Source organism: Setaria viridis, chromosome 8, assembly GCF_005286985.2.
Source record: "Setaria viridis chromosome 8, Setaria_viridis_v4.0, whole genome shotgun sequence".
Taxonomy (NCBI): domain Eukaryota; kingdom Viridiplantae; phylum Streptophyta; class Magnoliopsida; order Poales; family Poaceae; genus Setaria; species Setaria viridis.
In genome coordinates, this window is record NC_048270.2 from 39357541 (window position 1) to 39374705 (window position 17165).

A 17165-nucleotide genomic window follows, 5' to 3' on the forward strand; every position below is an offset into this window, starting at 1 on the left:
CTAAGCCACACACCTGAACAAATTTTCCCCGAAATTTGCAACACGTCAAGAGTGCTTATCACTCAACCGTCTCACATCTCTTTTGTTTAAGGAAACTAGGCTCGTTACTACAAAATGAACACCAAGATGATAGAGCTCTTTTACGATACACAATACTACTACTTAGTAGTATATAGTATATATATATAAGATCTAACTGTTCATTATTATGGATAATTTAGTAATTATTACAATGTAAAAAGTGATATTTCAAATAGAATGGTCTTTTAAACTTTCTGCTAGTATCAAAAATAAAATTATAGTGGTGCCATTTGTGTTTGCTTACCATGATACCCTTATACTACCTATACTACTCATGTATACTACTCATACCATAGGCGTAGGTTTCAGTAGTATGTAATTAATCTTGACCGTCGGATATGTTTATACTAGTCATTTTCGAACACAAGTATAGTCTAGTGTTGTGTTCCGTAAAAGAGCTCATATAATATGTTATAAAACTTATTTGTGAAAGCTAAAGGCAACAACAGGGGATAAATTTCAGAATAGGTAAGAACAGAAATTTAAAAGGGCAAAATTTGTTGATGCATGGAAATGCATAGAATGCTTATTACTCAATCGACTCACATCTCTTTTTCCTAGGAAACACAATAATTGTTGGAAACAAAGCACTTATTGTTGGAAACAAAGCACTTATTGTTGTTCATAGCAGCTGAGATTGACTTACATATATTTATTTGCAAACAGGTGTGAAATGTGATACAATAATTCAGAAAGCTAGACATCCTGAGCCATGCGAGGGATAAGAAGAAGCTTCTCCTTACGGTGCACATCCATCCCATACGACTCTGACATATCGACGCCTGTCGACCGCGGCAGAAGCTCCCAGTTGAAGTGGTAGATGAGGTTGGCAAGAATGATTTCGAAAGTGGCGGTGGTGAAGTTTATACCCGGGCACATCCTTCGCCCAGACCCAAACGGCAAGAAACGGAAGTCGTTCCCCTGGAAGTCAGAAGCAGCATCCACGGCTTCTTCCATGAACCGCTCGGGCATGAACTCCTCTGCACTCTCCCAGTAGGTGGAGTCCCTGCCTAGAGCCCACGCGTTGACGATTACACGTGTCCCAGAGGGTATGGTATATCCCTCCACCTCCCATTCGGCCATGGACAAGTGGGGTATCAAAAGAGGCCCCGGCGCGTGTAGCCGCATTGACTCTTTCATCACCGCCGTCAGGTAGCTCATGCCGCTCAGGTCTTGTTCAGTGACCAGTTCCTTCCCCCTGGTTGCGCACCCCCGCACCTCAGCTTGAAGCTTGGTCATCACCTTGGGATTCCGCATCAGCTCAGCCATGGCGTAGTCTAGTGCTATGTAGGTTGTGTCCGTCCCAGCTTCAAACATGTCCTACATGAACATATCGGTAAGTAGAACTCCAAATCAAATTTAACCAAGCTAGTCCATGAAACGTCTCATATGTACCTCTCGTGAAAAATAAACATACCATCAGTATTGCCTTGACGTTGTCTCTGGTCAGGCCGTACTCTTGTTGAACGGAGAGCAGCACATCGATGAAGTCCTCCTCGTCCTCACCATCGACCGGCTTGGTCTTGTGCTTGTCGATGAGGCTGTCCAAAAGGTCATCCCATATCTTCCTGTGCTTCACGGCCTTGGCCGATACCAAGTCCAACCTCGCCAAGCTCGGGAAATAGTCGTCCAGGTTAAATCCCCCCAGGAGCTTGGCGTTCGTCTCTAACAGCTCCCGGAACAGCTGGTTCCGACCTTGTTCCCTGGGGAGCCTGCCCGTCACGGCCTGGCACACGATGTCGTTGGCGAAGAAGCTGAAGAGCTTGCTGACGTCGACCGCGATGCCCATGGCGGCGGCGGCCGTCACCTTGGCTAAAACCAGCTGGACCTCCTGCTCGCGGGCGGCGCGGTTGGACCGGACCTTCGCTGCGGTAAGGAGGTGGGTGGTGATCACCTTCCTGGCCTGGCGCCAGTACTCACCGTAGGGGGCGAAGCCGACGTCGGTGCAGCCGTAGAACAGGACGTCGGCCACCGCGGAGTGCGGCCGGGAGGCGAAGACGTGGTCGTGCGTGCGCAGGACGGCCTTGGCGGCGCGTGGGGAGGAGACGACGAGCGTTGGCACGGCGCCGAGGCGGAGGAGCATCACGTCGGGCCCGTGCCTCTTGGCGAGGTCGCGGAGGGAGTGGTGGGGAAGGGATCCGATGAGGTGGAGGTGGCCGATGATCGGGAGCTTGAACGGAGGCGACGGTAGCTTCCGGAGCAGCTTCTCTGTTCTTGACCTTGGTGTTGCCAAGTGCACGGCGACGAGGAAGAGGAAGAAGAGGAGGGCTAGGGACTCTGGAGATGCGTGTTCGTAGAGGTGCGCTAGCGCTGGAGCCGCCATGGCTGATCAACTAGTGTGCACAACACACGGCTTGCTAGCGCAACAAGTTAGAACCAGCTCGTTGCAGTTTTTGTAGAGCTCGGTAGTCGTGATCCGTCAGACAGCAAGAAGAGTATGCTATTTTTCTTCTTTTCTGCATCATCACTAGATCAGATCAGACAGGACCGACCAGATCTGATATTTTATGAGAGAATCCTATCGAATAATCATCCTTTTTATTAAACTGCACCCGACGCAGACTTTCTTTATTTGCCCATGTGCTATTATATTAATTTTTATCTCGACTATTATAATTTTTATCTCGACTATATACCACTGTCCTCATGTATGTTGTGTACCAAGAGGAACACGAGACGATCGAGATTCCAATAAAATATGTGTTTGGTGCTGGATTAATTGGCATGCTTTTCTCTCAGATGAGCTGCGTGTAGTGACACGGCGCTCGCAATAGTTGGTCGGCGCACTGGTAGACGGGCAGCTCATGGATGCTACCGACGGCTCTGCAACTTGATGCAGTTCATGCACGCTGCTGGGTGGCACCCATGGTGCGATATGGCATTGGCATTGGCACTGTGGCGGCGGATCCGACCAGTAGCAGAAGCTCGCACAAGTCTAAATGTATCTAACTTTGATGAATTTTGATTTCAAATCTATGGAGGCTTTTGAGCTCGAACTAATTGAAATGGATCACACTTTAGTAGTGCTTTCAACATAAAAAATTGACACAAATTATGGCGGTCATTTGTGCCACTGGAGAAATTAAAGGGAAAAATAGAAAAGATGGTGTTTTCAATACACTTTCTTGCTAGCTTGCTAGCCTTTCCCCACGGTGCTGAAATCGTGGCGGGGCAAAAGGGGAGGTGCATGAACTCGTCGCTGGCTGGCGGAGGACAGAGCTAGGGGCGGTTCAGGCACAACGGTGCGTAGGCGGGGTAGCGGCGAGGAGTGGCGGTGAGCAGTCTGCCTAGCCCAGGCAGAAAAACAAAGGTTTGAAACAAACAAGCCCTTGGTGTGTAACTGATAGGCATATGTTCGAAACTCCGATCCTGTCGCCCTTGATTAAAATTCATAGTAGAGACCCATTGAGGATTAGCCCTGGCATCGATCCGGCCACAGGAGAGACCGGGAGCCAAGAAGTGAAGTAAGTTGCGTGCGTGCCTGACGGCGAGGAAGCACCTCCATTGAGCCACGAGGTGGAGTACGAGGCAGAGGCGAGATGGGATGTGTTGGGGACAGACTCACATGACGGAGAGCGGTGCATCTCCTACCTACCATCTGCCATTGCCGAGGGCCTTTCACCGTGCACCACTCCGGTTCGCTCTTTTGCGTCGCTGGGAGGAAAGGGACCGCCGAGCGTTGGGTGCCGCCACCGCTCCTGTGTAGTTCACCATGGCCACCTCCTCCGATAGCGCCCACACCAGCGCTGCACCTCATTCCAGGGATGGGGCAGCCGCTGCTGGGTCACATCCACCCGGGGATTGGGCCGTTGCTGGGGAATGCGCGGCAGAGAAGAAAAGGAGAAAACAGAGGAGACGTGACTGACAGGGACGGAGGAAAGATGATGAGTGCGTACGGTGGGGCGGGTAGGAAACGCATCGGTAAAAATGGAATTGGTTTTTTGGTAGAAACATTTTCTAACTTGTGGTTTTTATGGGTCTCCACCTTATCCTCTCTCAATTGCATGATAGGTGGGTCCGACATGAGCGGTAAGGTGGTTCTGGTTTGGGTGAGAAACGTTTCCAATTATGTTGGAAAACAGGCTTCGCGGAGGCTCAAACACAATGAGGTTTGAGCAGTCCTTGCAATTCAATTCCAAAGAAATGAACATATGTTTACATCGGGGTAGGGCTCTCCTTTTATAGTATCTCGGAGGACATTTTGCATTCCGCAATTACCCTCACTCACCCACTACAATCCTAGAATATGCTTTACATGGAGGTAACTTGTATAACTTGGTCTCCTCCTTGGATCACGCTTCTCACGCCTTTAGTCAGCTCCATGATTCACGCTCTCACATGGTTCCACAAATCACGCCTTCACATTTCCAACGCCTCCACGCTTCCTGACCTCGTGACCGAAGCCATCTTAGCTTCGGGAGTCATGATCGCCATAGATTCGCACCTAAGAGACGCTAGCCTCGCGCCCTGCTCCTTGACCTGATTCAGCGATCCTGCATGAGACACTAAATAACTCAGCACTCGAGGTTAGCTTCGACTGCTCGAGGTCAAGCTTGGTTAGTGTCTGGCGATCTGTGTGCCTCCGGGCTTCAAGGTAAGATTCAGGATAGCGAGGCTATGATTACTTTCCACGCCAGATTAACCACCCAAGGTTAGGGGTCCTCACCCGAGGTTAATTATTTTGAGGGGCTAAGCTGTTGACGCTAAATGTAACGACCTCGAGGGTGACCATCTTTTTGGGCGATCCCCAACAGTAGCCCCTCGTGGGCAAGGCTCGACACCGACAACCGAACCCGCGACTTAAGGATCTGCTCCCAAAAAACGTCACCCTCAAGCATCGGTTAGAAATGAGCCGACAATTACCTTTTTGGTCTTACGTGTTGATTTCCTATTGGGTGACCTTTCGTATCTAGCTCGTGGTTACAGGCGCCATTTCACGCATTTTACCATGCCTATAAAAGAGGGGGGTGGGGTCGCTTTCGTTTTTACCCTCGCGGCTAAAACCCTTGCGCTCCTGCTTTTGCTCGCTGCTTCCGTGCTTTAAGATTCATGCATTGTATGCTGTTCTCCTTGGTCTCGAGGATCTCAAAGGTAACAATGTTACTTGTGTCTCTCTTTTAGTGTGAGATTTTCCCTTGCTTGTCATTTTGGAGATGATGTTTCGATGCCTTGCAGCTGGCTCGTATTATGCAAACCGCTAGGCCCATGACATCAGAAGAGTTCACTAAACAAGTTGGGCTTCGCAATGAGGCTGCGGAGGACCAGGATTTGTACAAGGCTGACGAGAAGCAAGGAATCAAGAGGATTGAGCTTTCTTATGCCCAGAACAATAGGTGAGAAGACAATTGGCTAAGCTACTACTTCTATATCAAGATTGACAGGGCCGATGCGTCTGGTATCAACCGATCTTTCTATCCTTCTGTGCACCCCTGGGCCCTATGGATATTGCTACTACCCCTGCATTTACAAGGTCCAAGGCAGACAAGGAGTGCAAGGGCGCTTTCCTCCCGGACTCGAAGTCGATCCCCGGCTGGATCTTGTTGAAGAGTTTTTGGCAGCCAATATTTGGCCCCTTTCTGATGGGTGGAGTCCATTGGAGATTGTGCCAAAAGACGTTTTGTGGAGTACTAGCCCGCTCCTCTACCCTTGCTTTGGAGTGGAGCTGCCCGTGGATGCCAACCCCGGTCTTTTTGCAGAGGATGTTGAGAGGCATGCTGTTGATATAATTGGCCCGAGTACTGAGACTGAGCTGATGTTAGCTCGAAAGATCATTGCACACGAGCTTCGGGTCAACCGTGTGTTCGAGGAACTTGGGGTCGATGTTAAGCCTCATCCCAAACCTCGCAAGACCTTGAAATGGGCACGAGAGGCTGGCGCGACAGGCTTGGAATAGGTTGGCAGCAGTGGCAGGTGGAAAAAGAGAAAGGCCGAGAGCACCGCTCCTAAGGCCGCGGCAGTGACTTCAAAGAAGGATGACAGCCAATCAAGGGTCATGCTCGAGGTGCGAAAGCAAAATTAAAGACCTCGAGCCTCGAAGCTTAGAAGAAGTAAGAAAAAATTGGACAAAGTTCCTCAAGCGAGGCTGCAAAATCCTCCACGCCCCTGTCTCTAAAGCCATCCGAGTTGCGACCAAGTCCGAACTCGAGGCTGCCGGCGCACTGGCCGGTATGAAAGAAAAGAAGTCTACGAGGAAGTCTCACGTCGGCAAAGCCTTTGATGATGATGATGATATTGTTTTGGATGTGGACTTGTCTATGTTCCCTATATCGGTCCCCAAGGCTAGTGTTCCTTCAAAGGAGACTGAGACTAAGGTTGCTGCACCCCCTCTACAGCACAAGGCCAAACCTTTGAAGGAGAAGATCGTGGATACCATTGCTAAGGAGATTAAGGCATCTACTTCGAAGGTGACAAAGCCAGGTAAACATGTCGTTGTACATTTGCCTAGGATGAGATTTTATGATTGTGGTGATGCGTCATTTAGATTTCTGATGGAGCTGGAAAAAACCACTGGTGCACCTTGGGAGATATATAGGGAACCTCCTCTAATATTTAGGGTAAAACCTTATTCTGCAGATTCTGAACTGTCACCCTCTCTGGAACGTTACAACGAGGCCTACGGCACCAACCTTAGACAGGAGCTCATTGCTGTTCATGTGCCGGGTTCAGGTGAGGACGATAATCGCTACAACCTACCCTTGTTGTGGGGAGCTAAGGATGGGATGCGTGGTGTAGATAGAGCAGCCAAGGAGGTTTTCAAGATGTCTGAGGGGGTTGTCGGCGAGGTTGGTGGGCAGGGAGAAAGGGAGGAAGGCGAGGTTATCCCTACTCGAGGTCTTGGGAAATCCACTGTGCCTTTTGAGGTTGATTACGAGGACAAGTCTTTTAATCCTGAGAGTAAGCGCTTGCTCCTTAGTTTGTTTTGTCTGTACTTAATTTCTACTTTGCTATGCTTTGACGTGCCTTTCTTTTGACAGAGTATGAAAAATCAGTTAGGCGTTTTGAGCAAAAGGACTTAGCTAGGATGTCAGCTACCATCGGATACAAGGTATTTTGTTCGACGCTTGCTATTTGTTTCTTATCTCTCTTTTTTTATGAGTCTTTTCATTTTGGTGTTTTGATTTTGCAGTCCATCATCCTTGGGAAGATGCTATGGAGAAGGCTGCGGCTAAGGAAAAGAGCATGCTAGCCGAGAGCACGAAGATGATGCAGCTAGAGGCTAGAGTTGCAAAGCTTGAGGAGGAAAGCAAGGTTTTATATGCCTTGAAGAACGAGCTCGCCGATTCTAACTCTGACCTTAAAAAGAACAACGTGCTGCTAACAAATACCTACAGCGAGCTCGTGCAGCAAGTTGAGAAGCTGGAGAAAAGACCCGAAGACAATCTTGGTGTTTTGGAGAAACTCCGAAGCGCCACAGAAAAAGACGTACAGACTGTCATAGAGCAGGAAAAAATGATTCATACCCTTGGTCAGGATCTCAAAGAGCAAAAGACCTTTGTTGTGGAAGCAGAGCGGGCTCTCAAGGAAAAGTTCGTTGAGATCTATGAGGTGTACAAAACTGCTCTTGCAAAGTTTGGCACAGAGCCTCTTTTGTTTCTGGGTGATGAAAGTGTAAAAGAAATATTTGATTGGGTGGAAGAGGAGTTCAAAGGCCTGCCCGAGGTTATTACTGGTAGCAGCAACTTTGCTACTTCCTTCTGCCTTGATAGCGCATTTCAACTCCTTGAAAAGAACAGCTACTCTCATTTCTTAACACTTGCGGCTCGCACCTATATGTTCCCCTCGGCCTCGGAGCTTGATGAAGAGGAGAAATCTAAAAATTTGAGAGCCATGAAGATAAATTTCTTCAAACAGCTTTGGGCTACCTCCGGGCGAGAGTACACAAGGCTGGTTGCTCAAGAGCGGCTTGCACAGGTTAGGGTTCACATAACTTTGTATTTCATAAGGTTTGCATTTTTTCTGTTGATTTCCTGATGTTGTTCCTCTTGTGTTCGTAGGCCAAGGCATAGGAAGCAAAAGGCGAAGGTGGGAGCGAGAACGATGATGCTGATCAAGGAGGGCAGTGATTATCGAAGCTAGTTAGAGATTTGTTTTGTGGTTTGGGATGTTTTGATAAACTTGATACTTAGTTGGCTGCTTTTGCGGGCCAGATTGTAAATATTTGTTGCTCAGCCGGAACTTACATGCTCGAAGCTGGTTACTTTTGGCGTTTGTACCTTCACGGATTTCTTTTTATCTTAACGTTTTTATGTTTGAGTTATTCTACTCAAATGGCAACAAAGCTGTAGCTTAAAGAAATGAGCAATGTTTTAGTTTAAAACGTCACCCCTGCCCTAGTTTCTTTATGCGTAGGTTTTTGTTGACTTTGCACGCTTGTTGTCTAAGCTCAAACGGAGCTTAAAAACGTCACCCCCTTCTTGGCACGTGGGTCTTACCCAAGGCAATTCTCTCATGGAAAGAGGATGAAAACGATTTTTGTTTGCCAAAAAATGTCACCCCCGCCCTTTTATCCTTTTTCCGAAAAAACATCCAACCTCGCCCTTTTCTTTTGCATGAACGAGGTTAAGTGAGTATTGACAAACCACAAGATAAGTCAATAGAAAAGTTGTTTTCGAGTTATGTTGACTTAAAAAATATGATAGTTTGGTTGAAATCGCAACCCTTAGGATGTGTTTGGTTGGGCTGTGGCTTTTCAAAAAGCTGCTGTGAGTTGTGGGCTGTAGAAAAGCAGCTGTGAGAAAGCAGCTGTGGGAAAAGTATAAGGCCATTTGGTTAGAGCAGATGTAGCTTTTGAATAAATTTTCGAGTGGACCCTGCATGTCATCCACAGTCCACCCCACTCAACTCTCTCCCTCTCTCACTGACGAGCGGGTCTAACCCTTCTTCTTCCTCCCGCTGGCTTGTCCACCCCATAGCACCCCGAGTAGCACCAGGGCCGCAACGACATCCACGATGATGCAGTCCACAATCAGGGCGAGGTCCATGATGGCGATGGCCTGCGCCTCACCTCCTCCACCTTGCACCACGTGGCAGGCACCGTAGCACCACCGGCATCTAGGAGGCAGTAGCACCCCGCGGGCACGCATGCGTCGACATAGAGGTTGAGGCTGGTCTGTGCCGCCAAGAGCCTGCCGCCCGCGCAGGCGAGCCCCGCCTCCATGGTGCCCTTCGGTGTGGAGGCGGAGAGTGATGAGGAGAGGGATGCCATGGCAGCGGCGAGGAGGAGGAGACGCGCGATGATGAGTGTGTGCTGCTGGAGGTCGGAGGCCGGGAGCGAGACGGCAAGGAGGCCTGCGGCATGGTCGAGGAGGAGGAACGACAGGGAGAGGAGGAGCGGGAGGTGGGGCGGGAGGAATGGGAGCAGCGGTGGGAGGAGCAGCAGTGGGAGGAGCGTCATGGAAGCCAGTGGGAGGAAGGCGAACAGGAGCACGAGGAGTAGCGAGAGGAGGCAGAGGAGCGGGTGGCGGAACAGGCGGAGGAGGTGGTGGTGGAGGGAGGACGGGGAGAGGTAGGAGACGGCGGCAATGAGGTGGTGGGACTGGGAGGTCGCGATGAGGGAGAATATAAGGGCATGGCATGCGAGCAGCAGCGCCTCCACCATTGGGGTTGGGCAACGCGGTCGGGGAAGTCCCGAGGAGGAGGAGCACCAGGCGGCGGGCCACTAAGGTGATGGTCGGGTGGGGGGACTGGTGTGGGTGATGGGGAGTGGACGGGAATAGAAGGGGAAAACGAACCGTTATCCTCCATAACAAGTGGTAGGTGGGTAATTTTTTGCCCCAAAAGCAGCTAAAAGCAGGGGGGAAGGTGCTTTTGATTTTGAGCAAAAGCACGTATGGCTTTGGTCAAAAGCACGTATGGCTTTTAGGCCCTTTGGTTGGCTTTTGGCTTTTGCAAAAGCAAAAGTAGGTTGGAAAGTCCAACCAAAGGCACCCTTAGTTGCTTCAACCATGAAATTTTGCGAGGTTGAGAAAATAGGGAAATAGGGTGCCTTTTTTGAAAAAATGTCAGTCTTTCTATTCTATTGTGAGAGCTTTGGCTGAGGCTAGGGCCTTCGTGCGAAAGGACAAAATGAATTTTCGACTCTGAAAAACGTCACCCCCCTTGTCCTTTTGCGCAGAGGGGGTTTAGACTCAGCATGGCTTATTCCGAGTGTTATCGCTGCCTTTGATCGCTTGCTGCAGTCTTTCTATTCTCTGAGTTGCAAGTTCAAGGCCAATCACTGTGGTGTTTGAGTGAGAAAATACGTTTATGTGCATATAGTGTGCATTCAATGTTAGACTATGCAGCTTATTGCTGCTTTAAAATATCTTGCGCAGAAACGTAGGTTTTCAGCACGCAGAAACGTGAGGTTAGGCAAGTTGTTGTTGCATCTGAGACTTGTGCAGACACGCAAGTTTTCAATGCACAGAAACTCGAGGTTAGGCAACTTGTTGTTGCATCTAAGACAAAGATCATAGGGGGAACTTCATTTCATTGAATAATGGAAATTTTACAAGGATCTACCTCTTCCGACATGGTTGCCTCTTTGGCCACTTCTGAAATTGGGTTGATGTTGGTGGTATCGGTTCTGGTTTTGGCCTTGGTTTTGGTTTTGGGTTTGGTTTTTGAACGAGGGTTGGTTATCCTTGATGGCCAGCAGTTAGTTTGGGTGCGAGTGGTGCTGTTGTTGGTGACTGTATCACGAAGCTTGCCAGTTTTGACCTTTCTCTGCTTGCCTTTGGCGGTTTCTTTCCACGACCCTTCTTCTATGGTCTTCATCTGATCTGCAATATTTATCCATCTCTGCGAACAGGGCTTCCATTCTTTTTGGCTTTTTCCTTGATAGCTTTGAGGCTGTTGGCCTCGGATTAAGCCCCTTGATGCAGATCTCTATAGCCATGCTATCCTCCACATCTGGGGTTTGTGCCTTAAGTTGGACAAATCTTCTCACGTAGCTTGCTAAAAGGCTCTTTATCTTTTTGCACACAATTGAACAAATCCCCCTCATCAGTCATGGCTCTATGAAAGCCTTGAAAGTTTTGTATAAGTTTGGTTTTAAGATCGACCCAGCTGTATACAGATTGCAGCAGGAGTAGAGAGTACCAATTTAGTGCTGCACCCTCGCACGCTATAATGAATGACTTTTCCAATACTACATCATCTCCCCCTGCCGAGGCTATGGCTGTTTCATAACTCATGAGGAACTAGCGGGGATCTGTTTGTCCATTGAATTTTGGTAGTGCAACTGCCTTGTAGGTTGTGGGCCATGGGGCTTTTTGCAGGCCTAAGGACAATTGGGAGATTTTGTCGGTAGTTGTGTATGCGCTCATTGTCACTCTGGTGTTGTGCCCAACGAGGCTAGGATTCGGGTATATGATGGGTGTGTCATTGGTGTTGAAGGTTTGAAGTGGTGGCTGCTGCGGCTGTTGCGGTGTGTTACACAAGTATTCCAATTCGTTCAACTCTTGCTGCAACTCTGCCAGCTGCCTTTTGGCCTCATTTAGCCTCACTAGCTTGTTGGTTGCTAGTCTTTGAGCCTGAAGCTCTTGAGCAAATTTTTCTTTTTCTTTTTTAATGCCTCTAGCTGCTTGAGTGCGGAGGCCAACTCTTCTTCTATTTCACTAAGGGGTTCATCTTGCGTGCTTGTTTGCTGCAGAGTTTGGTTCGAGGTCCCCGCCTCAACCATGCCTTTCTGTGATCTTGTTCTTAAATTAGCCTCGATTCTTTTAAACTTTTTCTGCCTTCTCCGTGTTAACTTGTTCGACTGAGACAAGCTGCCTTTCTTGTCCAGCCTCATCTTCGATGGTTCTCTTCTTCTTTTGAGGTGGCATCATGGGTTTCTTAGTGGCTCAGAATACCTGCTGTTACCATGGCACTTCAGCAACCCCACCCAACCCCACGCGCAAGTCAAAATTTGAGGACCATATGTACAATACGTGTGCAAACAAAACCATAATTTCACTAGTATTGAGGGATTTTAGTTATTTCTTCTAAAAAATCTCTTGGGAAATCGTATTTTTGTAGTACAACATATATAGAAAATAAGTATTACTCCCAAATAAACTGCCCTTTTCTTTAGTATTCTTGGTTTTTGTTATTATTTTATTTAATCTTACGATTTATATATGCATAAAAAAGTAATTTAGTATCTTCAAATATGGAAACGTGGTCTTAGGAAATTGTCTAATATATACTAGTTTACCTGCAATCCACTGGCTTGCACATTATATTTCATCATACGGAAATGTCTGGCATTGTGAACGGAAGCAATTTCATCTGTCTGCAACCCGGCATAGCATGTGACACCCAGAGCTCCTGACACAAGCGCGTGAGCACCTTCTCCGACATGCGCACATGATGACCGCATGCACCCATATTATACATAGTTTATTATATTTTTGGCTGGGATATGATAATCATTAATTATTACTTGTAAAGATTGGAAACGTTACAAACGATTGTAGAAAAAATGCGAGTCACCAGGAAGGTAGGTAGTAGAGCATGCCGTCAGTGTCTTTCCTGTGACCTGTGTTCGTGGTGCACATGGCAGAATGCACAGTCTATACATAGGAACCAGAAGTTGGCTTCGAAACCAAATCACTCATTAGTCCTTCGGTACTGCAGTGAACGCTATCTAGCTAGCTAATTTCCCCTTGAAATCAGTGGCCATGGGTAGCCTTCCACTTGAAGCCATGATGCCACTGAACCCCGATTCATTCGCTGGGGAGTCCAGTGCCGTGGTCGACTTCCTCGCCGACTACTACCGCAACGTCGATAAGTATCCGGTCATGGCCAACACCCAGCCAGGGACCATCCGTAAGCTTCTTCCGGAGGCAGCCCCGGAGTTGGGCGACTCCATGGATCGCATACTGGATGATGTGCAGCGGGATATCCTCCCCGGCCTCACACATTGGCAGAGCCCTAGCTTCTTTGCCTATTTCCCGGCGAATGCAAGCACCGCAGGGTTCGCCGGGGAGATGTTGTCGGCTGGTCTCAACGTCGTCCCGTTCGTCTGGACGGCGTCACCGGTGGCCACTGAGCTGGAGCAGGTCGTGGTTGACTGGATGGCTAGCCTCCTCGGCCTACCGGAGCGCTTCCACTTCAAGGGAGGAGGAGGCGGTGTCCTGCATGGGAGCACGTGCGAGGCGGTGGTGTGCACTCTCGCTGCCGTGCGCGACCGTGCACTCAGCAAGCTCGGACATGAGGGCATCCTCAAGCTTGTCGTGTATGCCTCGGACCAGACCCACGCAACCTTCCAGAAGGGCGCGAGCATCGTCGGCATCCCTCCAGCAAACTTCCGCATCCTGCGGACTTCGGCAAACTCGGGATACGGCCTGACCGCCACCATCGTCCAAAGAGCAATCGAGGAAGACGTCGCCCGCGGGCTGGTTCCCCTTTACCTCTGCGCCACCGTCGGCACTACTGGTCTGGGGGCCATTGACCGAGTGCGCGAGCTCGGCCATGTTGCCCGGCGTTATGGTAATTCATTCAACCTCCCTCTCTTATACGCTAATCACCCATACGGTGACACTAAATACGTAGAAATGGAATGCGCTATGCGGTGACAGGTCACGATTTCATGCTCACTTAACAATCAACAATCAGTTCCTATAACCATCTGACAAGAATACATGTTTTACAGGAACCTGGCTGCACATCGACGCAGCCTACGCCGGAAGCGCAGCCATTTGCCCGGAGTTCCAAGGTCACCTCGACGGCGCCGAGCTCGCGGACTCGCTGAGCATGAACCCACATAAGTGGTTCCTCACCAACATGGACTGCTGCTGCCTCTGGGTGGCGAACCCTACCACCATGACCGACGCACTGTCCACTGACCCGGAGTACCTCAAGAATGTCGGCACCGCGTCTAAGATGGCGGAAACGGTCGACTACAAGGACTGGCAGATCGCGCTGTCACGCCGCTTCCGTGCCATCAAACTCTGGGTGGTGCTACGGCGCTATGGAGCGGCGGGAATGCGCGCGCACATACGGAGGCACATCCAGATGGCAGAGTGGTTCGAGCACGTCGTGGCGGCGGACGAGCGGTTTGAGGTCGTGGTGCCAAGGAACTTCTCCTTGGTGTGCTTCCGCCTCCGCCCGCGGTTCATGGCGGATAAAGCTGTGGAGGCCCTGAACCGCGACCTCCTCGCAGCGGTGAATGCAAGCGGCCGGGCGTTCATGACGCACTTCGTCGTGGACGACAAGTTTGTGATCCGCCTAGCCGTGGGTGGGTCAATGACAGAGATGCGGCACGTCCGGGCCGCGTGGGAGCTTCTCAAGGAGAAGGCCAACGACTTGATCGCCACCGGTTGTTAGTTATTGCTCATTGCTAGTGCTATACCATGCATGGCCAGCAACAGAAGCTGAGCATTCTATTATTGCTTCCATTCGTAGTTAGAGCACACCATGAATGCAATAGTCAATCCATCTGAACCATGAACATTCACTATGACCATGTATGCGACACAATATACATAAGTGCTACTGCCGATATTGGATTCTATTTCTGGAGAAGCGGCTGCTTCTACGGAGCAGGCCGATTGAATTTTAAGTATGTTATGATACTTGTAAAAAATCGATGCTAGGCATGGATTCCTGGAAGGGGCCCGTCACAACTCACAATGGAAGGGACCCGTCATAACCAAGCTCGTTAATACAAAAGAAACGTCACGCGAAACAAATGGACGCTAAGCCACACACCTGAAGAAATTTTACCCGAAATTTGCAACACGTCAAGAATGGTTATCACTCAACCGTCTCACATCTCTTTTGTTTAAGGAAACCAGGCTCGTTACTACAAAATGAACACCAAGATGATAGAGCTCTTTTACGATCCACAATACTACTACTTAGTAGTATATAGTATATATATAAGATCTAACTGTTCATTATTATGGATAATTTAGTAATTATTACAATGTAAAAAGTGATATTTCAAATAGAATGGTCTTTTAAATTTTCTGCTAGTATCAAAAATAAAATTATAGTGGTGCCATTTGTGTTTTCTTACCATGATACCCTTATACTACCTATACTACTCGTGTATACTACCCATACCACAGGCGTAGGTTTCAGTAGTATCTAATTAATCTTGACCGTCGGATATGTTTATACTAGTCATTTTCGAACACAAGTATAGTCTAGTGTTGTGTTCCGTAAAAGAGCTCATATAATATATTATAAAACTTATTTGTGAAAGCTAAAGGCAACAACAGGGGATAAATTCCAGAATAGGTAAGAACAGAAATTTAAAAGGGCAAAATTTGTTGATGCATGGAAATGCATAGAATACTTATTGGAGCGAAGGCCCTTTTAGGTCCATGGGCTATTTATGCCCCTCCACTCGCCCATTCAGAGTTGCTGGAGTGTCCATACATCTATTGAAGACCAAGGCTCATCAAGTGACCAATGGAGAAACCACACATCCACTGTGATAATTTTAGAGCATCCAGGTGACGATATTCAATGCGCTCAAATGGTGGTATTCAACTTAGAAAAAATAGTAGCACTAGAAGATCTCAGAGTCATCGGAGCAACCATCGAAGCAATTGGTACAACTGAGAAGTAAGCTTGAGTTGCAGCAAGCACTAGATGATCCGACGGGGTCCTTTTCACAAGCGTCGGAGCAATTCGTAAAGAAGACGGAGAAAGACCTATAGCACAAGATATTCCGATGGCTAGAAGATGAAGGAATCGGACCAAGCATATTTACTTTGAAAACGTCAAGAGAGTTTTTAGGAAAAACTCCTTCAGCACCGGATGATCCGACGTTATGTCGGATGAATTTAGGTAGAGGTCCAACGGCTATATACGTCAGCAGGGGGCGTGTCACACCCGATTTTAAGGACAAAACCGAGTGCTTTCAATACATGTGCGCAAGGAACAAGTTACACACATGTACGACATAAGTGAATAACAAAGGCAGTGCCAAAGTGAATAAAGAGAGTATTAAACTTTATTACATGACCGAAAGTCTTAATAAAACACAAGCCTAACTTATTACGCAGCGGATTCCGAAGATGACGATGACACCTCAGGCTGCTGACTGAAGAACCGTATGCCTAGAACTCCTCAAACTCGTGCAGGTACTTCTGCAGATTCTCTTTGTCTGAACAGCGGTTTTGCAAGGGTGAGTACACTTATGGTTGGTACTCAACAAGTCGTGGGGAATAGTGTAGTGTAAGGCCAACCAAGGTATGGCTAAGGCTAAATAGCATCAGCTTTTAATTAGCTTGGTCAAATTTTATTAGCAATTAACTAAGTATAAGTTTATACCACCCCAAATTAAACATGAACATAAATAAAGTAAACAACATATGCGTGGTATGACAACAATTTAAGTCCATCTTTCGTTAGTATTATCATGTGAGGGTCCAGGCCGCTCTTAACCGTGAGCACGGCTGATCGATCAGTTTTACACTCTGCAGAGGTCGTACATCTTTACCCAGAAGTCGCGTAAAAGTTCAAAAGAACTTTGGACCCAACCATGCGGTGTTTGCAAGGCACCATACCACACTTCTGAGGTGTGATTGCATAGGGACGCTATGAGGCCTTTACAAAGATTCATTAGTCAGTGGTAACCCGCTAAGGTTTCGGTGTCTAGCGTGCACAACCTATCACAGGACAATGATGCAATGACTCAGTCCCCCCTCTTGCCTCGTCACGAGTAAGGTTTCTAATTATTTAGCCAAGACCAGAGCCAATTAGTCTTGTGGTAGCACTGTTTTCCTGGGTGGCTCTCCATGTTCCGATTAAACGTTTATGATCTTGTATTAATGAAAGGTATAACATAAGTAAAGCAAGATTAATCATTGAGTTCAGTTAAACCAACTTATCCCAAGTAGGAACTAAGGATGAGCTACCAAACATAAAAGTACACCCGGTTGGTCAAGGCAAAGGTAAATTCAATCTAGGCAAACCTTAATTGGGACCCATCAATTTAATCTTACCAAGGGCATAGCATAATTGTTGAGTACGAGAAAGTAAAAGTGTATAGGACTGAGAAGTAGTGATCAAGGACACCACTTGCCTTCCTGGCCTTACTCTTGCTGTTCGTACTCCTCGAAGGCTTGATCTTCAAATCCCCCAAATTGCTAAACGTCTATACG

The 17165-nt window shown here is 48.1% G+C and overlaps 2 protein-coding genes and 1 pseudogene across 2 annotated transcripts; 1 reads left to right on the forward strand and 2 right to left on the reverse strand.

Annotated features, from left to right (window-relative positions):
- Positions 1–672: 672 nt before the first annotated feature.
- On the reverse strand, positions 673–2544 carry LOC140223696 (indole-2-monooxygenase-like). The gene is made up of 2 exons (XM_072295811.1): positions 1499–2544; positions 673–1401 (listed from the first exon to the last, which is right to left on the reverse strand). The coding sequence occupies exons 1-2, from the start codon at positions 2402–2404 to the stop codon at positions 778–780; spliced, it is 1530 nt and encodes a 509-aa protein (XP_072151912.1). The 5' UTR covers positions 2405–2544; the 3' UTR covers positions 673–777.
- A 6407-nt stretch (positions 2545–8951) lies between these two features.
- LOC140220324 (uncharacterized) lies at positions 8952–9699 on the reverse strand (annotated as a pseudogene).
- A 2941-nt stretch (positions 9700–12640) lies between these two features.
- Positions 12641–14564, forward strand: LOC140220174 (tyrosine decarboxylase 1-like). The gene is made up of 2 exons (XM_072290196.1): positions 12641–13536; positions 13700–14564. Exons 1-2 carry the CDS (start codon positions 12726–12728, stop codon positions 14371–14373), a joined length of 1485 nt encoding a protein of 494 aa, XP_072146297.1. The 5' UTR covers positions 12641–12725; the 3' UTR covers positions 14374–14564.
- The last annotated feature ends 2601 nt before the right edge of the window (positions 14565–17165 follow it).